The sequence below is a fragment of the Ambystoma mexicanum genome, chromosome 7p (assembly GCF_040938575.1).
Source record: "Ambystoma mexicanum isolate Mex_15411 chromosome 7p, UKY_AmexF1_1, whole genome shotgun sequence".
Taxonomy (NCBI): domain Eukaryota; kingdom Metazoa; phylum Chordata; class Amphibia; order Caudata; family Ambystomatidae; genus Ambystoma; species Ambystoma mexicanum.
The window spans coordinates 592,710,548-592,733,884 of record NC_090939.1 but is presented as its reverse complement, the minus strand read 5'-3'; the positions used below and the strand labels follow the sequence as shown (position 1 = coordinate 592,733,884).

At 41.3% G+C, this 23,337-nt stretch overlaps 1 protein-coding gene across 1 annotated transcript in view; it reads right to left on the bottom strand.

Annotated features, from left to right (window-relative positions):
* Positions 1 to 6,157: 6,157 nt before the first annotated feature.
* Positions 6,158 to 23,337, bottom strand: part of LOC138526177 (gamma-aminobutyric acid receptor subunit gamma-3) — a 1,711,882-nt gene continuing 1,694,702 nt past the window's right edge. The window contains exon 6 of the mRNA XM_069636600.1: positions 6,158 to 13,144. Coding sequence (XP_069492701.1) covers positions 12,866 to 13,144 — 279 coding nt within the window. The 3' untranslated portion in view covers positions 6,158 to 12,865. The remainder of the gene's footprint in view (positions 13,145 to 23,337) is intronic.

The following is a 23,337-nucleotide window of genomic DNA, read 5'->3' as shown; positions in this document are numbered from 1 at the left end:
ATGGATTTCTTTAACATTGCCGCTACAGTGGAGAAATAGGAAGGAAGGCAGTGGTGTGCTGTTGGCAGCTTCAGTTCGCTGACACCGCTCACTGAGCATAGGTGTGTTTTTCAGTTGGTAGCCACCATGTGGTGTTGTGCAAGACTATAGGCCTCATCACGAGTTTGGTGTTAACCCTTAAATCCGGTGGTAGCGCTGTTACTACTGGATTTAAGGGTCCGCCAAACCACGGCTTTGGCTGATTTTCCCCCAGCTCTTAGCTGGGGTGAAATCTGCCGAAATGTCACGCTCTTACCACCCGTGGGAAATCCCGAATGGGCTCAATGGGGAATGGGGATTTCCCATTCCGCCAAACCCGTGATCCGGTGCTAATAGCGCCAGTGGTTTTGGCGGTAGGGCAGATAACGGCAGCGCTATTAGCGCCGGCATTACCGCCCAACTGAGGCCCTATGTGGTTTGTTTGGTTGTTGTGTGTTGTGAGGTGCATGCAGTTTGTTGTCCTGTAGAGGTATGGTTGTGTGTTGTTCAGAGTTTGAGAAGGTGTATGCAGATGGATGAGTTTTTAGTAGAGTTAGCTAGTGGCAGTACTTTTGCTACCCCCTCTGTTATGACTAAATGCGGCCCAAATCCCTTACCCTGTCGTACATTCTGGTCTGCAGCAATTACCACCCCCATTGGGTCCTCCAGGGGTGATGTGTTCCATATGACCTGCGGCCCGTCCGTGCGAGATATGGCTCACTAACATAGTTGGGCTAAATGCGAGTTATGCCTCCCTAACAGAGATGGGCTAAATGTGAGATATGGCGAGACTTGACCAATGAGAGAAACAAACAATGGTCATGAGACCATTCCGCCAGTCCTATTTCTTCTCTGTAGCAACAGGCTCTTGGCCAAGTCAAGCTGCGTGCTGTCTAACAGGCACGAGCATTGAAATAAACAAACATCTTTTATAGTAGTCGATTGATGAAATGCACTAACTGGAAAATGGCACTCAGTATATCCGTTGAAATTGTAAAATGGCATATCATAAATGCGTCATTTCACGTAGGAGGTTGACTTCATCATGTGCGAGTTGTTTTCAGTACATGCAGTCCAAAGTTCTAGGTAATGCATTTCTAAAGTCTTACAAAGAACATATTATACCTAAGTTGGCGTAGCATTGGACGACAGCTGTTGCTCTGCTGTTGTCATCATCCAGGCAGTGTACACACAGCATCCAGGTCCGTGATGAAACAAGTGAAGCATATCTGGAAATAGTAAACAAACCTGGGGCTAATTCCATATGAAGGCGCTTCAGGGTTGGACATCTGGTTCTCGCAGCTGTTATTGTAAAGAAATGCATGCGAAAATCAAAAGCCATCCAATAAGAGGGAAAGAAAAAAAAGAGGTGGCAGAAGGACAAGGGGACGAAAAGGTGAGCTGCTAATATTTAATATGATTCTCTGGCTGGAGTGTGGACGAATGCTGCAAGCACGTGGCGCCCATGTAAATCCACATTTCCATGCCGCATTTTCTTTGTGAATGCAATCAACTGCAGGTCCGACGAGGCTTTACTCACCAATGTCTCGGACATGTTTTTATGTGAATGCTGTCTCCAGTCTTTAGGTACCACAGTCTCATACAGATGTATGCAGAAAAAAAAAACAACTGGCAAGTGGGCTTTCCTTTTTTTCCTGATGACTGTCTGCTCTGAATGCTGCTGTATGAGGACATCACAGCTATAGGAGTCGTGTATGGAGTAGGAAGCTTGCATAGAGTTCCTGGAGGTTTGCAGGAAATCGTCATGGCCGCAGGCATTGGATTTCAGTTACTGCAGAATGGCTTAGTTCCAACCGGTTGTGCCCCAACATCCACACATCCATTGGAATTAATCTGGCAATGGTGCAGGCATAGCTTCACTGGAGGTTGCTGTTGCTGATGCATGTCAAGTGCAGGCACGCAGAGCGGAGATCACCCTAAAATGCCTGCATATGTGTGTTGAATGGAGAGGACACACTGCCAGATGCTGGATCCCACACCATGCATGGTACATATGATGGCATTCACTAATCTCAGGGAAGGTACTGAGGCATTATTTCTATCTGCCAGTATCTCTGTACATGACAGTAAGTATACCATGTCCAAGGGAACCATGACAATAATATTATCTGACTCACACATACAGTGGAGAGAGGCATTGTGGCTGGGTTATTACGAGTGATGGAAGTCTCCTGGCTTCTAATAAACATTTAAAGTAGCACTAAAAAGGCTCTAGAGTGCAGTTTAAGTCAGCAAGCCTATCTCCCAATGCTATGAATATATATAAAGTGGCCAGGGAAATTAGGGATTTCCAGGTTTTGATAAACCCTTTCGGTTATTGATATCAGTGATTCTGAGGATTTATATCAGGTTGATAAAACATGTTGTCACAAAGAAATCCATCCTTTAGTTCAATACATAGACAAACATAAAGAGAGAGCCAGGCAGGTGGATCAACAGACAAGAGAGAAGCAGAGAAAAATAGGCTGACTGGCGTGAAAGGAGAGTGACACTGGCATATAGATAATATGGGCACAGGGCTAGGCAGGTGACAAAGTAGACAGTGGTTCCAATAATGATTCAGAGAGAAAGACACACATATGTGTAAGCAGGTACACAGACAAACAGAGAGACAGACATATAGGCCGCAGGTACTCAAAAGAACATCTGAAAATCAGAAAGATGAACTTACAGACATAGATAGACATCTAGACGTAAAACAATATAGATTGATAGATTGATAGATAGATAAATAGACAGACATACATGCAGATAGATAGATAGATAGATAGATAGATAGATAGATAGATAGATAGAAAAATGTGTAGACATTCCAGAGTGGAACAAATGCAAAGGACCCAGTGAAGTGTGCTAAAGCTATATTTAGAGTTATATCTGCATAATTATTGGATTGTGTGATGCAATTTCTGCGGCAGTTAGTGGATCTAAAGGTTGAAAGAGAAAAAGGTTGACTAAGGTTAGTAGACAAACCAATGCCTTATATAGGATCATAGTTTTAATTACAATCTCCCCACTGGCATAAACAATATTTGACAATGTGCCATTATTTATCACAAGGACCTATTGTGTCAGAGACTCCCCCAATCTAAACTCTAATGTTGAATTCAAATCCAACTAAGACTTGGGGATAGTACTGTGAGTTAACTTTTTATTCCACCATATAGAAGGGATTTAGTGGATAACCCAAGGGGCCCTTGTTGCTTCCAACGATAACTTAGAGGTAGATCTCAATTCTCTTCCCATTAATATCCCTTGGAATTAAGCTGGATTGATGGGGAAACTTCAAGATACTGAATGTCTCACTTTGATAGTTGGTTATGACAGTCTCTTTCTCAAGATAATTGTGTTCTGGAGGGGACCACTATGTATTGGTTTAGTTTTGATACTATTCTTGTTAAATCTATGGGACTATGTTGGGTTGTCCAAATGGTGGAATAGCCACCTATATCTACTCAGATCTAATATTGATTATTATGCACAACAAAACAGACTTATGCGTCTTGAATATATTTTGCATTCTTGCTCAACATTGTATGACTGTTTAGGGTCCATGAGTTTTGAAAACTTCATGTAGACTGAGCCTAGTATGTCTCCTAATATCCCAATTATCATTGGTGCAGATTTTAATAATAATGTTCTTTTTAATGTAGGTATAGACCTAGATGTGGTGAAGAATACTAATTGGGATGTCTATCAATACTTAACTCTTAAAGCTCATAAGAATGTAAGAGCTCAATTTTCCCTGACTGTTTATTCAATGTTGATCTGCCTGCTGACCAACACTTTAGACGTGTCATCTTGGGAGTCTCTTTCTGTTCGATTGTTGGCTTAATGTTATTGATCATTGAATATTTGAGGTCATTTTCTCAGTTTCTTGTTTCAGAGCTCTGTGTGTTAGATTGGTCTGGGAGTGACAATTTACCAATACACTTCATTTTTAGTTTTCATTTTGACATATTGCAATTTTAATAGTTGGGAAGACATTCATTGACTATGGCAGATATAGAGTTTTACATCTGATGATCAGTGGATCTGAAGAGTACGGCCAGGCCCTCCCTTCTAGGTACCCGTTTGGGAATCTGCTTCAGTAGTACCAATCTTTACTTCCTACAATCTTTACTATAATTGTAATAATAGTAACTGCACTACAGGCTGTTTTCTCTCTACTTCAAAGCAAAGAAATGTGCTCCAATGAGGTAAATGGTTGCAAGAATGTTGGTTGGATTAATAAACATGGTAAGTATGCTAAAAAAGAGCTACAGTGTTTTTGATTATTTATTGTTTAGCTCATGTCCTCGTTCATGTTGCTTGGACATGTTTAGGGTAGAGAAATCTGAGTACAGGAAACTGCTAAGTAATAGAATGAGAACCTGAGGATGAAGATCTTAACTTGGTCTAATGCGTTTAAGGCAATTTTCACAAGAATGTCTCAACAACATTGGACATTTATGGAAAATGTACATCCCCAGTCCACTGATCATCTTTGGGATCTAATATACTCTGTCAGTGGCATCTAACTAGATCATATATAAATTGCAAAACAACCATATACACATGACCATCTTCCAGACAACCTACTTACACTGGGGGCTCAAAGAGAAAAAAAAACATTTCTCCTTCTGGTATGTCTGAATCATCAGTTTTCTGGGACATTCTAAGTTGTAAACTTGTATGAGCCTCTCATCCTGGTGGACATCTAGTTTCTATATTTTATACACTCTGTGAACGAGGGGCTGTGCTCGTGCCATATAGGTTCTGGAATGTAATGTACATCTTTCACATAAGTAAGGGGTGCTAGTTATCTTTTACTACCTTATCCGGATACATGACACGATCCCCAAAATGTTAACTATTCTTCTGAACTGTATAGAGGGGTTGGAAAACATGTATGATTTGGTAAAGTAGCAGGGCTGCTTGATAAATATGTTACCCTCTAGAGGACTTCTCTGGAGACCTAAAAGAAGGGTGATGATATGTCACTTTACATTGTGGACTTCAGAGCAACATTTGACAATATAGACATTGGAAAAAAGAAGACAGAAGTTTGGGTTATATACCTGAACATATTCATCTTACAGTGGGTGCAGCCCTCTGGAACCTCAGCACTAGTCAGAGTAGGCTGAGGTCTAGAGTCTCAGGTGGCAATTATTAATGGCATTCATTATTGAACATTTGTGGTGATGTTGCTATTCAGTTAATCCGAAACAGATTTACCCTTTGAAATTCAGATGACTATTTGCTTTTATTACCATATAATCCCCAATCGTCCTTCAAAGGACGATTCAAGCTGTGTTAAATGTGTGTGATTGAATAGGACTGGTCTTAAACCTTTAACAGTCAAAGTGACTTGTTTTCGGCATCAAAAAGTGATGGGAAATGGGCTCATCTATTGACCAGATCATATCTGAAATGATGGAACTTTTAAGATGCAAACAACATTTTAGTGGCTGCTCGGTCCTGCTTTTATAGAAGGAATATGAAGCCACGATTGTATGATTGTTTCATTAATTGTGTTTTGTCAAGGGGATCATACATTTACAGAGGTTATATATAATATGTATGCCATGGTTCTGGCATTACAAAATATTGCCCATTTATCAGTCCACTTCACTTTGTGGGGTTAGGCGTGAGTTTGAACTCAACTGGACTAAGGACCTAAACACTGAAGGATGTAACATATCTTGACTTAATATATTTCAGGGTTGATAGGAATAGACATGCCCCATGCTTGCAACCATCCATGTTTACATGTTTAACAGAAAATGCATTGCATGAATCTGGCTGTGGCTGTCAACCATATTGGATCAATGTGCCTTCTGGCAATCACATTAATTTACGCTTTTGGCATACTCGACTTTGACTAAGCTAAACATGTTGATTATAGCATTTTCCAATGGCAAATTAATGGGATGTTTGTGGGGTGTCCCTTAAAATGATGGGGTGTACAGTTGAAACCCTGGTGATATTGATGACATGATGCAATTGTTGTGCGATTGTTAAATGGCTGCCTTGTGCACAGCTGATACATCTTAAGCCAGTGTGCAATTAGCAGTCAAACAGAATTTACTGCAGAAAGAGGGATTCAGGTTGGAATTCACTCCAGGAAAGACAAATCTCCGCCAAATGGCTAATTTTAATGGAAAAACATGTGCGTTGTTGGGATATCAATAATGCAACAAATGCTTGCATACATTAAACAAATAATGACTTCTGCTTAACATGATGGATGCGTGGTCTAAAATCCTTATTTTTCATTGGGCTGACTGATTACAAATGGATCTTAACTGACTACTTTGGAACAGTTCGTAACACTCATTTAATCTAGCGTTGCTCTCTGGCATGAAGCCTACATGCTGTGAGAATGATACGTTTACTTCTGAATCAAGGTCGAGACGCAGCTATTTGTTTTCCTTTGAAAGGTCAGTTTCTTAATGCCACACTTTTAATTATATCACTCGGATATCAAAAATACATCTCCGGACTTGTCCTTGACCTATTAATACATTGGTTTTTCCTGTATGACTTGCTGTAGAAGCACTGGAACGGAGACTGATACCACATGGAAACATGCATTTATCATATATAATGGTACTGTACCTAGAGGGGGAGAAAGAGGATGAGACTTTTGCAAGAAACTGGACGAATTCAAGTATAATTCGAGTAGTTTCTTCCTACCACCTGTTATCAAGTGTACGGTCAGACAGCTGTTTTTTTCGTTAGAGTGCTTGAACGGTGCAACATGTTTGCTAATCAACATTTTTTAATGATAGAAAGTCACACTGCTTAATAGACAAGATAATTTTTTGCGACACAATTGCACTCTATTGTAATTGGTTATTTATAATGTGCTTAATACCCAGAGGCTTCTAAGCACGGACCCGGGGATCAAACCTGTGTTCCTCCTCATCGACTTACTATGTCGCTGCATGGCCTGCACACACTAAAACACCAACATGAATTGCAAATCGGTTCTGCATGATACTTTATTTTGAAAAATGTCTTTTTCATTGGTGCTTTCTCAATTTCTTTGTTTGGAATAATTTACTTTCCCTACGATTTATATTTTGCCGAACAACGTCTAGATATACATATCAAATTTGCAGTTTTTTTGGTTCATGGTTGTTGCTGAAGAGGGGAGATGGGATGTGTGTGTAGGGATAACTATGCCAGTTCTTTGGCAGCATGGGCACGCTCTTCATCTGCACTCCTATCAAGCCTTGGTGGACCATGTTACACCAGTGGGTACCGTTGGCATGTTCCACCTGTCATTTAGATTGTTTAAGTGCAAGCTATGGAGTATTGAACAAACACGCACAGATGTGTCTGATTCTCAACAGAGAACAGTTTTAAAGATGAAAAAAGGTTATGTCAATTTTAAATGAAAGATTACATTTTCTTAACGGTTCTTGGATGTGGTAAATAAAAAACGATCTTGAATGAAAATTCAAGCTTCACAGATTTCAAACGGATTTGCATTACTCCAGTCCGTCTTTTAGATGATATGCTCCTTACCTCTTTGTCTGTATAGCTGTAATCACAAGTAATGTTAATGGGTTCATTTTCCTCCTGGGGTCATCCGAACCGGTGAAATTTAAGATTTACCTGAGGGCTATCCCAGAAGCTAAATCTCTTCTTCTTGATTTGCAGTTCTGAACTGCATAAGTGGGCCAATAATGAAGATGGAGAGAAGGGGGCGTATAATTACCCCCATGGACTTTCGAAGGAGGACTCCCATGCAATTGGAGCAGTGCAACCGTTAAGGGTCGTATGGAGATAGTTTGGAAGGTGGAGGCCAAGGACATTTTCCAGTCATTTTAAGCTGTTCTTTATTTCTTCACCTTCAAAGGATCTCCCAGCACTCCAATGCTGTAATTTAGTTTGATAGCCTCAGCCTGATGGCCGTGCTGGACGTTGTGAGATATGAAGACCGTGTGACACTATAAGGGAATTTAAAAGGATACATGGGCCCACAAGGCCATGTTCAGCCAGTGACCCCATTCTTTCAAAAGTAAAATATAAGGGACAATTAAGTAAAATGCAAAGAAAAACATAGATCAGGTTCAGTGCATATTTTAATTGATAAACATGTAGCATATTAGAATCGGTGGTGCACACGACTATTAGGCCTTTTTTTAACACATATTTGCACCGGCATGGAGATTGGATGAAACATGTTGCCTTCAAAAAGTGACTTGTTGGTGGTCCACTGATATGGGCCCAGAATGGCAACGAGAAATTGGCATCCTGCATCCTTCTGGCAATCAATGTGGGTGTGGGCCGGTCTGTGTTCGATAAGACGCACGTGGAAGGTACAGCTTGAGGTGATACTTTGCATTGAGAGCCGGCATCCACTTAAACTGACAGTACAACAGGTAAGCACAGGGGGAACTGAGCAATGACAGTAAAGGTGGTGTGGTGACTAGGGAGCACAAGCTGTGTGCCATGATGAGTCATTGGTGGGCTATACCAGTTCATACAGCCCACATATTATCCAATCGTCTCACACAATGTAGTGCTCTGAGTAGTTATTTAAAATTCATGGGTCAAAACAGATTTCATAGATCAAGTCTGACTTACACTTGAAGATGGCTTTCATGTGAATTTGACCCAATGTGTTAACGCTCTATTTTAATACTGAGAATGTTCAACTGATGTCACTCATGTCACAGGTTTGAATATGGGCCACAGGCACATCCAGCGCTAACCGATGCCCTCCTAGGAAGTTTCTGCCTCCTTGGTTGTGCATCACTGAGGAACACAGGAATGGCTTGTAAAGTACCTATGCTTACTTTGTTTGAATACTAGGTCAGATTGCCTTCGTCACTGCTTCAATACCAAAAAAAGCAGGGCATACCATATTGCATCAATGGACTTGTTGCCTTTGTTTTATTCATCTGGTGCAAATATGCAAGTTTTGGGGGGGGGGACACTGTGTCTCTTTATGAATGAATGTTTTACTCCTGCTTGGGCGAATATATTCGATCAAACCCTCAAGCAACTGAATTTTCAAGAGATTTGGGTTAAGCTCATGAATGTCATGCTGATAATATGGTGCTGTGAACAGATGGTTGAAGAACCCAGACCCTTTTCCGGCCAGCATATGTTCAAACCAAGGTATGCACCTAAAGAAAAGGTCAGAACCTTTCATGCCATGGAGGTCCAAAGAAACCAAAGCATCTAATTGACCAATGGATTTCACCTGGCTGTTTCTTTATTTTAGAAACCCAAATTAATTCTTTGTTTTCAGCTAACAAAAATGTATCCTTTAGAAAAACTCTTATGGTAAAGATATATTATGTTTTTCCCCCAGGGACATACCTCACAATTACAATACTACCCAACAACATGGTATTCATTAAAGCAATGCCAGAGGGATAAACTTTTACAACTTGAATGTTTTTATATGTGACTAACTCTGCCTCAACCCTGCTGACCTTTCCCAGTTTATAACTTGCAGTCAGGGACTCTCACTATTATCAAAAAACAACCTCAGTGGTGCTCATAGAAGACGATTTAGAAGGATGAAATATATTTCACTCATATTGAATGCCTGAAAGTGCCTAGGTCTATGAACCTTTCATGGGCCCATTCCTCTTATGAATTCGCTGCATTATATTGCTATAAACATCATCAACAAAACATAATGGGTCGCATTACAAGTTTGGAAATATTCTGGTGAGTAATCTGCTGAAATAGCACCAAACAGAATGACTGTTACCGAAACTTGGTCCAGCAGAATTACCACCAGATAACAAGTGGCGGTATGGCGGTGTCATTTACCATTTATGGTGTCCATTAGACTGCTTGGGGATCTTGAAGGAATTATCACTCGTGGTCATTCCACCAATTCGGCAGTTTTTTTTGTGTGGCTATGCAGTGGAATAACATTTTTCCTCCACCTCATCACCAAAGTTGTAGTACCGCAGTGTGGTAATGCTGCAGCAATGCAGTGGTAGCTGAGCTATGACCGCATTACTGCAATGTATCCTTGCACTGCTGTACTTATAATGAGGCACAATGCATCAAACTCTGAACAATGAAAAGTAGAGCCAGGCGTGTCTGATATGTGAATGGCTCTGGTCTGACAAGACATTTTACAATTCCCCACTTATGCCGACGGATTATTTTTGCGAAAGTGTGACCAGCTAGGTCTACTACTTGGGTATTTAAAATGGGTGGATGAAGTGTTTGGCTCCTAATGATACATTCTGTCTGGCTTATCAGAGGTGTGGATGGATGTCTGCAAGGAATACCGCACACAGTAACTATTGTAACTGCATGTGGTATCCTCAGTAGAACCTACACTAATATCACTTTCAATCCGGTGGTAAATGATACATTACAGAAATATTGGGTGAATTAATTAAGCAGTATTCATTTTGATTGTAAATTAAAACATGCATGTCCATCCCAGTGCACGGGATGGCCATGGGAGAGCAGTAGCTTGCAGCAATCCCATGGAGACAGAAATGCACGGTGATGGTACAGTACCACATCCATTTGTTTATGGTTAACATGTGTTGTTATGCAGGGGGGACAACAAAATAAATATTCCTTCACCTATTAAGCCATAGTAAAATGATACAGCGTCCTGTCCGTAAGAAGTATTTCAGGCCATCATCTCATGGCATATCATCATTATGTTCTTTCTAAAATGCTGCATGAAGTAAACACATTAACACTGTTAATGAGTATGTTCAGTAAGTACATACATTAATCATTTGTGTTCTTATATAGTGCTTCATGCTATATTCCTCCAACTTCTAAGCGCTGCAACAGGACTCAAAGGTTACAGGTTGTCCTCCAGTCAAATATCAGCACTTTGCTTGTGAGCTATCCACCGGGACCTATTGCAAAAGGAACACAGCCTAACCCACGGGTGGTAGTTGAAATGCCACCCGCTGTTACCGTTCCCCCATACTTATAAACCCTTGGTGACCACTAACTGACACCTGTCCTGACGCACCACAGCTCTGCAGAGCTTCCCACTGATGAGTCCCACACAGAATGATAAGAGTATGTGCTCTCCCAAGCAGCTTTCCTTGAAAAAGGTGGGTGTGAAACATTAACACTGTGTGCAAATATCAGATTTCTCTGCAATGGTAATGTGCAACATTTCCCAAGAAGGCCTTGCAAACTGCTGTGTGGTGTGTACAGAAGACTGCAGAATGTTGTATTATTGCTGCCGGCTGCACTGTGGGTGGAAATCTGGCCCATATTTTTCTCACGAGAACTTCACTGTTGTTGACTATTTCTATTTGAAAAAGCAGCACAGCCTACCCTACAGATGTTGTTTTCCACGGCCAGCAATAATCTGTTATAGTTTCAGCATGTAGCTATGTGACATAGATTTGCTAAAAGCACCAACTTGTTAGTTTTGTCTTGAAATGTACATCGAAAGCAATTGTGTTTTTAGAAAATGTATCATAATTGGCATGATGGACATTTTAGCCGTATATTCAAGATGAGCAGTTAATTTCACAATCACCTCATGAATATATACTTTGCAGTGATAAGGAGATAATGAAAGTAATTTTTGTATGATTTTAGATATTTTCACTATGTTGTGATAGACTGCATTGTAACACTAGTCCACGGATACAGTGTCCACATAATACATCTGACATAATAAAAGTCACCGTTGTTATGGCTGCAAATATGTGGAGATTTCTTGATTCCGCCCACGAGTACTTGGCAAGAGTGGTCAACAATGAGGCACAGATCAAAAATGCTCACCAGTGAAGGACCTCAAACAGTGGCTGATCACCAGTTCAGGACTGTGCGCCAGGACAACAAAGGGGGGCTCATGAGGTTACTAAATGGGGGAAACAGGGCTATCCAAGGTGCCGGCTCTCATATCGATTGTCATATATGACGATAGACGGTGTCCTTGTAAATTGGTTCACCGCACATTTTGATCCTAATTTCTCTAATTTCCTAACACTCTAGTCCACTGTACTGTTAACACTTGACATTTTGAGAAATGCTTGTAAACGATGATTTTTTTTTTTAAAGTAAAAATGATCAATTTGAACATTTTCAAAAAGAAAAGCACAAAGAGCTATAAGAGGCACAGACATAAAGTTTGCCTTGAGGATGATTTACAATTATTTTCGATGGTCTCCTCATATCCAATGACCAACAGCTGTCACCTGACAATGGGGACATTGGGATTCCCTTCAGGCAAAGGAGCCTGGCACATATTGAGCACTACACCTTTGTGCTGGGCTATGCCTGGTGTTATGTGTCTTGGTATAGGCATGCCTATGTGTTCATGTTTGTACTAGGAGCGGAGGAAGGGTCGGTGATGCTCAGGCCGCAGGCGCATCAGGCTGCGTTATAAAAGTCAGAACAGTACCCTAGAACCAAAAAGCAATGGTACTTCACTTGGCCAGAGCAGACCATTTAAGGATATCATTACATGGGAGCACCAGTGAGTGTGTGATGGATCCCAGAATAAGAGAACAGCAAAACATCTTCAAAGAGCTCCTGAATATTGGTTGAACTTTGTTCCCTTGTTTGGACATGGTACTGTCTACCAATAAATGGCACAGTAAAATTAGAAGATGATCATCGACAATAACCTGTAAGTACTGCTTGCCATACAAATTTAGTAGATTTCAGTATGAATATAATATTTCAATTCAATTTCTTTTTAGTATTGAGAGTTCATCCACTTTTTTTCTGGTTCATTTTCAAAGTTTCTTTAAAGATCCCATAATGGCTCACAAGAATGTCTGCATTTGTAATTTGAGGTGAAACCGACCATGTCCTTTCACAAATTCTCCTTGAAAACCAAGACGACTTCACCACAGCGAGCCTTCTTTTAAAGGTAAAGGTATCCAACCCAGTAGACGAGGTTAAAGAGGAGGAACGATGTAGGAAAAAAGACCCTGGAGTAGGAGTCCAGTTCTAAAAGGTCTATATGAATCCGGCCTCTCCGCCAGGAGCCGGATTTACATTCATCGTAGCAGCAGAAAAAGCTTGTACAGTCCTTGCCGTCTAAACACTCATAGCCACAAGCCTCTTCAAGGTCCTGCCAGTACATGGCATTGTTCAGAGTGATGACGGTGCGTGGAGGTCCCATGTCCAGAACCGAATACCTCTGTGGAGATATAGAAAAATAAAGGATGTTAAACCACCCTGGCTTCTTCAGTCTTTACAATCATATTTACTTTTCATCAAAGACATGTAAAGGACATTTTGAAAACCTGTGTAAAATAATATTCATTCTCGTGTTCAAGTGATTAAAGGGAGGGAGTTGGTTTCCATCCATAATAAAACTAATGAAGCTGATGAAAACATCCCTGTTAGTCCTCAATTACATAACGCAGCAGTCAACAAGACCGTTAATAGAGAGTTTATTCTGTGTACGTGACTAATACTATCTCGACCAAAGTCCCTCATTTTAGAAACTATGCCCCCCCAAGGACTTATTTTAAATGTTTGGCTCTAGGGTCCCTTTATTCTGTATTCAAAGTAACTTCTCTTGGGCTGATGCTATGGGTGAAAGGAAAAAAAAAATCAGTAATTACTCAAACCAAGGAGACATCATGTGAGTTTTTAAAAAAAACAACTACTGACCAGAAGGAACGAGTAATGAACAAATAGAATGGGAGTACACACCTCTTGTGAAAAGATATGGAAACATACTCAGCATACCTCCCACTCACACCATTACAATATACCATTAAGAGATCCACTAATACCATTAAAAGTGCATGCAAAACTCACATAAAGCTGCCACATAATTTAGATCTTCGAACCAACCGTGATATTAAGCAGCTACGCTATATAGAACAGCTGTTGTTCGATCAGTTGGAGTGGATGTCTTGCTTGAAGACATGCGCTTCATTTACTACTGCACCTGCTATTACTGAAATTCTTGATACATGGGACAGTGGGTTAAGGGGCACTGCCACTTAACATCAAAAACAAAGTTAAAGCATTATTGCACATTCTAGTCGGCCCTAACTTAAAGCCTAGCAATTGCATGATTAATAATTATCCAAAGCTGACTGATAACCTCTCTACTTCAGATCTACCAATGATTGGAAATTTGGTTAAGGATAGGACTAATCTTCAGTTATCACACAATTTGAGGATAACGACTCCTCATAAACACAGCCACATATTGAGGGCCCGATTCATAGAAACCAGTGCAGAAAAGGTGCAAGCGCCACACGCCGAGAAGGAGCGTGTGCCATACGTGCTCCAGCCGTGGCGCAAAGAAACAATTGCGGCACGTGTATTCATAGATTTCCCGAGGCATCACTACCAGTGCCGCAAGGAACATCAAGCAGTGCCAGTAACGTCACTGTCACGCCTCCACGCGCAGTAAAAAGCAAACAAAATGCCAAACACTGGTGGACAACTTAAAAGTGGCTGATCGATATGAACGCGATAATAAATCACTTACTTTGGTCATTAAGGGATTAAGGGTGTGTAGCCGGGATCCCCTAAATAGAAATAGGGAATCAGCAGTTTCTATAGCCAGGCATTCTTGCCCATCAATAAAGTGGGCTAGTTTTGAAAGAAATAGATAGTATTAAAAGTATTCATCAGGCTATCCTTGGGCAGCTTGAGGTTTTATGTGGTGATAATTGCTCAGATCCTCATGTTGTTGATGAATTTGAGACTCCCATCCAAGAAATGTGGCCCGCAGTCGCTAAATCAGCTCCATGGTACAATAGAGAATTCATAGAGGTAAATAGAGAGCTAACTATGTATATAAAGGGCACTACTGCGGTGGACAGAGGTGCTTTGCGTACTTTGAGGTCTAACTATACTAATATCCTGAATTAGAAAAATAAACTATTTGCAAGTGGAAAATGGCATGTCTTGCTACAAGCAGTCAAGCTAGGAGATTCTGTGCATTTTTGAAAATATGTATCTTGCCAACAGTGATGAGGGTGCAACGGTTCTGCAGGGCTGTATAGGGATGGATGCCTTATATAACCATTTAAATAATCTTTATAATGAAACAAGAAGTAACTTCCTGGCTTCTCCAGAAGTGGATGCTGCACACGGACTACAGCCAGAGGAAGGATTACAGACATTAAGTTTTTCTTTGAAAGAGGTAATTGATGCAGTTAGATCACAGAAAAGTGGGAAAGGCCTGGGCACAGCCAAAATACTGATTGGGCCTCATTACGACCCAGGCGGTAAGTTACCGCCTGGGCCGTGACTTTACCACCATGGCGTAAACTACGTTTACGCCATGGTGGTTGGCGGACTTACCGCCCCATTCCGAGGTTGGCGGGGCGGTAAGTCCCCAATCCCCATTTACCCTTCCCCATTCCCATTTTTGCCCCATAGGGCATAATGGGAGTCGGGAAGGCGTTAATTACGCCACCGTAAATTACGGTGGCGTAATTAACTCCATGGTCCCTTAGCGCCATGGATTTTAACACCTGCTAAAAGCAGGTGTTAAGTCCGCCATGGCGCTAAGGGACCTCGTACTCAGGCGGTAAGGGTCGGCGCTGTTAACGCCGCCGTAAAACCCTTACCGCCTGAGTCGTAATGAGGCCCATTGACTTAATAAAGTATGAATTAGTGGTTTGGGCCCCGATTCTCTGCCTTTTTTTTAACCTTCTTATTTAATGTAATAGAGTTCCAGAATCCGGGAGGAGGGCCAGGATCGTACCTGTGTATAAAGAAAGATGGGGTGGAGATTGGCAAGAAGATTACTGCTCTATATTCCTGTTGGATGCCGATGGAAACGTTTTTGCTAATATGTTAGTTAAGCATCTGTGTGAATGGGCAAGTTGCTCTGGGTCTCTCAGTCATCTTGAAGTGGGTCTTCAGGTTGAGAAGAGCACAGCTGATCAAGCCTTTATATTTCACCTGAGACGCCAGAAATATGCAGTCAAAATCTAAGCATTATTCCTTGACCTCAAAACTGCTTTTGATGGGGACCCGCGTGGCTGCTGTGACACATGCACAGAGACAGACACATTCCAGGTCCTCTCCTAGCATTAATCCAGCTCCTCTACACTGACAAACAAGCAGCTGTGTGCTGGGGACTGGCAGGGGAGCTGCACACGAAAACAGATCATAGACCAATTCTTGATGAGATTGGGTTTAGGCTCATGATATATTGGATTCGGATCTGGGGGCACCTGGCCTGTCAAGGTATGATATGATATGAATTGGCATTTATAACGCGCCTATACACAAGTGTTTCAAGGCGCGACGAGGCAAGGGAGGGGAAACAGAGGGAGGACAGAGACAATGATCCTACTAGGCCAGGTGACATTGACAAATGCAGGGGAGGGGGAAGGGAAAAGAGTGAGCGGAAAGGGGAGGGGGCAGTGCAGTGCATAGGATAACAGTAAAAATAAATAAATACAGACAATAAATTAAAGTGTGGCCAGCTAGTGGCAAGTGTGAGGGTAAGTGCAGACTTCAGGAGTCAAGTGCAAGCAGGGTTCTGTAGAGATACAGAAACAGTCCCTGGGTTGCCAGGGGGGCACTGCAGGTGTGCAACTGGCAAGGGAGGCGACCTGGGTCAGAGATCACAGGGTAGCCAGGTGACCAGTGCAGTTTCAGATTCAGCCAATATGGCTAAACTTATGCTATGACATAATTTCTGCAACCTCCGAATACTCTTGCCTAAATCAACACATTATCTTTACTTCGTGGATTTATAGACATGTAAACCATACACCTGTTCAACTTCCATCTTGTGTTTAAATCCATTCCTGTCATTGCCCCCCATTCACCACCTGGCTAAATGTATCTCCAATACTCATCCCCAGTGTAGAGCAGGCTCCCAAGATGTCCTCATGCTAACCATCCCTCGTTTAAACTGTAGTGCCTATTGCTCTTTCTTTCCCATTTCTAGGTCCCCATCACTGGAAATCTATGCTGCTAGAACCAATAACATTCTAACAGACACTGTTTGCAAGATTGTTTTTAAAAAGCTCCTTCATGCCAAGACGGTAGTGGCATCGTGTAAGAGTGCTTCACAATCTCACAATCATTCTGATCCACTGTCACCACTGGACTGCATATGACTGTATGGATTTCATGCCTGTCTTGTGCTGTCACCATTTTCTATTTCAATCTCCCCCACAGCCAATACCGGCCATTTAAAGTATTGACAACTACATCATAACATTGTAAAAGGTCTTAATAAAGCAATCATTAGGACTGCTAGAGACATTGATATAGCCTCTTTACAGTGTTTATTGTCAAGGAATTTCTTATTTTCAATTAAAAAATACAAATTCATACACTATATAATTAGGGGATTCTTGACTGGGGTACTCCATCTAAGGGTGAGACCTACGCCCAACACGTGCCCTAGCAAAAGTTGAAAAAGAAGAGAAAAAACAGACTGGTAAACAGACCTAATGCCTTTAAATTATATTAATATATATATATTTTTTTGTTTTATTTGAATTTGATTGCATAGCAATTTTTACAAAAAAAGAAGACAGGCATTTAAGATCAAGGCCCACCAATCCCCCGTTTTCCTCATTTTCCTTTTTGTTCCGAGGACCATTTCATTCACGGACCCACGGGTCCCTTCACAAAATAAAAATCTAGTAATAATTTTACATTTGTCATCAATTCCATTCTAGCAAAACATGTTGTGTGCACAATCTCATAGAAATGTGTTAAGTTCTAAATGATGCATGTTTCACACTCTGCATTATCGGTAGCTCCCGCGATTGGGGATTCTAGCAGAGTTTCAGAGACTGAGAGACACTTTTAATGTTTTTGTTATCCTTTATGAAAGCAGTTAAAATGATTTAGTGTCCTTGTATGAGTAATGCATTATTGTAATTCATGCTAGATGGTTGCACTTCAAAGCAAATGTCAAACTAGGATATGTTCATTTTGGATTCATTTGAAAGACATATTTTGCGGTAGATTGAATTTGTACATTTGAAGTGAAACGCAATCAGTACTTCCTCCCAGACTCTTTCCTGCAGTGCCTGGCAATTATTAGACACTGTTGACTCACAGCAAAGAGCGACTTGTTCAGCTTCTGTTCACAAGCAGTACAACTGATTACATTTGATACTGGACTATTTTGGTTTCTAACATGCAGTATTCTTCAGTGCTTCAGAAGTGATGTTATGAAAGAAGCAATGGACATAATCCAGTTTATAAAAATGCCTTTATATACATGTCCAGTTGCAGTGTATTGCAGCAGGTCTGTTAGCTGCCAGATGCTCCCATTGCCTACAGTAAACTAGACAGGCATCTGATGAATACACACCCATTTTAGTATTTTTGATATTATGCCATAGCTTCCATGTGACATAGAGGGCACATGGCCACTCTCAACATGTAACATGTAACATGTCTATTTAGATTGTGCCTTTGTCAGAGCAGAAAGCTCTGGTCCAGCAGGTAAGTGGGTAGGGACGGTGAGAGGGTGAAGCAAATTACAGCCCACATGAAGCATATTGAAAATTATATGCTCAAAAGGAGATGGTCAACAACAACAATGAGCAGCAAATCTGGGCAATTACTGACTTATAATATCTCCCTAGTCGGCCCCTAAATTGCCAAGCCTGGTGCTCTATTCACTCTAAAGGCAATCACTTAATACCCTTAATGCTGGTGACTCCTTAGGGAAAACCATTTTTGATTCACCACTATCCGTCTCAATCCATCCATGACCCTGTCAACATTGTGAACACACTAGTGTCATCAGAATGACCTGAACTCCCTGTCTCCTGAGCTTAGCCTATAGAGTGCAAAGAAAAAACAAGAACAAGCAAACAAGAAGATATTTTCCCTAAAACAGGACTATTTCCAAGCCTCCTGATTGGGGCCACCCTTGCAAATGACTAGAAGATAAGATATATTTATTCAGACTTTGAAAGAACGCATTGGAAAATTGTTGGGAGAGCACATTAGTCCAGCCTGTGCTTTTTGACTGCCTGCATGGTCCAATTGAATGACCGACTATGTTGTTCATGTTTATGTTTATTATTTATAATGCGCACCACGTACCCGAAGGCTGACGGGCGCGACTAACATACGAAGAACATATTTAACACAAAAAATGGGAGGGATCAAAAAGGCTTCTCAGCAAAGGCAAAGTAGATTCAACGGGAGGACAGAGCTCTAGGAGAAAAGCCAGGGAACCAGGTAAAAGCTGCATTCATTCAACTTCCCTGTTTCAAAACACTTCTACACATATCATATATGGAAAATGCTGCCATGGTTTAGTAGGATCTTCCCAACCTTCTTACAGTATCTTACGATTGTAGTCAAGTTTCCAGTGCACCATCTGAGCCTAACCCACGAGAGAGAATTCTATAAAATGAGTCTTACTAAATAATAGGTCACTGAATAAGCATGCCATGGACATATGTGTTTATATAACATGGAATGATATTGGCATTGTTTGCATTACAGAGACCTGCCTCAAAAGGTTTTCTGGTCTCACAATAGATTTAGACATCCCCCTCCCCTTCCAGATGTGTTTTTCCTGCCCGGAATTGCAATATTAGCCAAAAATGAGCTTGCTCTATTTTAAGTGTCATGTAAATGTAATGGATGCAAAATTTTGCATCTAAAAATGACACCCAACTATAACACGTGTAAATCGGATCTTAGTCTACTGCCCGCCAGAGAATATGTTCACCTTTAATGAGGAGATCATACATATATTGAATCCTCTAAATAAATCAAATTGTTCCACAATCTTATTGGGTGACCTGAACCGTAGCAAGGACATACGAGGAATAGAGAAGCCCTATCCCTGGAATCGGACGTCAAGAACATACAATTTAGCATCCTGAATACATACACCACATACTCCAATAGAACAATATTGGACTTGGTGGCTGCTCATAACATAGAGGCATATATAATGGACACAAAACCGTGTATTTGGCCAGACCATTCAACTGTGCAATTTACCATTCAACTCCCATGAAAAGTAGAGAAAACGTCTAATTTCCCTAAGAGATTTCTTAGTAGAAATTATAAAAAAATGAAAACAACCGATCTTGAAAAATGTATTACAGAAGTACTAAAAGTCACTAAGGATACAGCTTCTCCTGACACACTGGCTAATGTGTATTGGTCAATCTTAACTGAGAATAGGGAGCAATTAGTCCCTATAAGATGGAAAACCGTAAGGGACAACCTAACCACCAAAACTAGTTTACACCAGAGTTAAGAGAAATTAAAAGAACTAAACGACAGCCAGCAAGAACCTGGCAAAAATCAAATATTGAAACAAATAAAGTCTTGTGGAAAGACATGGGACAAAATAAATAAAAAATTAATTGAAGCTAAAGAACATTTTGAGATCATGAGATCTCTTGAGAAACCAAAGGTTCAGGCATCATTTCTTATGCCTACTGCAGACTGTCTTAAAGTACAGCAGGCATGTACAGATAAGGTAAACACTGCCAGAGAAAACATTACCACTCTGCCATACTTGTAATGAGGCATGATACTTAAATAAGCCATGCAATGGTTTTACATATGTGTGGGAAGGTGTTGGAGTAGGATGGTCTCTGTTGTGTCCCACCTTTAATGTGTATTGTTAATCCCATCCCTGCTGCAGGCATTTTTGCACAGTGCTAAGTGCAATTAGCAGTAAATGCAGACAGAACATGTATATTATATTCTTACGACTGGCAAAGTAGTGACAAGAACGTAAAAACATATTCTCAGCAGTTGAGGGGTTAATGGTGAATCCTTCTACAGTAGAGATAAACATGTCTTTCTGATAAAAAAAGATAGTTACCTTGAAAAAATAATTATTATTTGTTTTAATAGTGTTGGAGCTACCTAGGGCAATAACGTGAGAGTACAGCTTTAGCAGAATTCAATAGAAGTGTCTTCCCAGTGTTTGCATTGTCCTAGTTATTCTCATAGGCATCTGCAATGGTTCTTTGTCCTTGCCCCCAATCCAAAACGGACTACCATTTTCCTAGGAGATGAAGGTTCTTTGCAAGGAATAATAAATTCAAAATTGGTTGAACATTTTCCAGACACCTCAAACCTCAAATTTCGTGAACTGTTTATTCCCAGTTGAAACATTTTACGTCCATTAGGACGTACATATGTATCTGCTAGAAGTGGATCTGTTTTGTCTTTAGGGAATATATTATGCTGTACCCTAAGTACACATGTCATATGTGTTCCTCTCAAATTATCATAATCTCGCCCCCCCTCCCTTATCACTGAGAACAAAAGCCCTTAGAGATGCTGCACCCTGGTGTGAGGCTACTCCATTTGAAGAGTGTGGTCTTTTGATGTGCGGGCCCACGAATGTTGCCTGCTCTGCGGCTTTCTCAGGTGGAGGAAGTGTTACCTGCCCTCACAAAGAGATTATAGAGAAGGCCCAGCCCTCCAGGTTCCTGAGCTGCTCGCTTAGAAGATCATCCAAAAACTTTGACAGAAGTAGGAAGAAGGACTCATTTGGACCCAAGCTGAAGTTACAGTCTACCTTACTTCTGCCAGTGAAGGAAGGACAGGAGTTCCAAGAGGGAAGCATGGTCCCTCCCCTAAACATCTCCCAGGGAACAGAGGGAGATACCGGACTCAGAGGACCCATCTAGCAGCTCCAGAACCGGTAACCAGACAGCACACAGAGTGCCCTCCTAGGTTCTGCCAGCAAGCTTCCAAGGTGGGAAGTGCCGGAGAGTCTCTGGACAAAAGACAAGGCTGTTGCCTGTGATCACTCTCCTGAACTTTGGGCCATTCGCCTTGAAAGGATACGAGCCCTGTGAAGAAGCTAGGATGAGTGACACACAAGCATCATCCAGCGTCCATCTTTTAAGGACATTTTTGGAGACAGTCGAGTTCTCGAACAGCATCCCGCTGCACGGCTGACTATTGTCACGCTGCAGTCACCAGAACCGTCCGATACACCTCGAACAGCATTCCAGATCCGCCAACCAGCACAGAGACAATGATTATTGGCCCTGAGCCACCGTGCCGGTCAGCCTGAAGACGTCCGCCCAGCCTTGCTTGCCGAACTGCCTGCTGCCCGCAGGTGTGGCCCGCCATTAACTCTGTCTCAAGGGCTACAAAATGCCCTGGAACCGCCTCAACGCTGTCGAGCACCAAGAACTTCTTCAGCACCAGGTACATTATGTTTTTGCCCCCCTCTACTTGCTCCCAGAGATAGGAGTGGGACAAAAAAAAGTATTAGAACTGTGATTTCGGTAGGGTTGAGAGGGTGTACAGGATCATGGGGCAACACTTGTATTAAGGGGTTGAGGACCAGTGGGCAGATGACCAAGTTGGTGGGCCGGGCAGAAATGTCAGGGGTAGCCATTTAGTTATTCTTGTGGTCAATCCTTTTTTGAAATGTGATATTGTTGTTCACCGTTGCCACCATATTTCAATTAATAATAGTTCAAGGAAAAAACTGAACTACATTTAAGGGGTAGCTAAAGACTTGTATTTTTAATGTAGCACATTAATGGTAACAATGTCCTTCTTCCTCCTTACAGGCACTGGGAGATGTTATAAGAGATGCTGATAGTAACCCAAAGTAGAACTGTCATTTTCAGCAAAAAAGAAATGGGGCACATGTTAATTCCAAAAGTATAGCAAGATCCAATGAATAAGCTTATTTGCATTTGTATTTTGTTATTGTTTTGTCCAGAAAGGTTCTGCCAACAAGATTAAGAAGAATTTAACAGATTCATAATGTTAGCTCCCTGTGCTTCTCCACTTGTACAGAAAGCTTCCCAACATCTGTCTCTTTAAGCAGACCAAGTTGTCCTTGCAGTTTCCCTTACTTCCATGCAGTAGCTAGAACCAGCCTCGGACAGGCCTATAGGGCAAATAGGCCCATGGCTGAACGAAAAACACAAAATGTTGGTGTGGGCCAGTTTTTTTGGTCAAAGTGGGACATTTTCATGACCAATTTGGGACAGTTTGATGAGTTAATTCACTCTGTGGCTAGTAGTTTTGACCAATGTTGCTTAATAAATATTCTTTCAAATGCACAGTTCGCATCACACTTTATCAAAAAACTCTACCTGGCTTACTATTCAAACAGTGTCACAAAAGGAAGGAATAGCCATTTGCAACTGTGGGCCACCTTTTTATTGGTCCGATCCTCGCTAGAACGCATGACTTAAAAAGGTCTTGCATGTTGCGTTTCTGCTTACCAGCTCAGCAGGCGCCCAAGAGAAGTGATTAGCTTCAAGGGCCTATCAAGTAAATCGAAAGGTCTTCGTTAACTGAAAAAATAACTGCTCGAGAACTGTGAAAATGGTTAGTATAAAACATAAACATAGTGCAATTAATTTCCCAATAGATCCTTCTAATACACATACAAATACTTTTTTCAGTTGA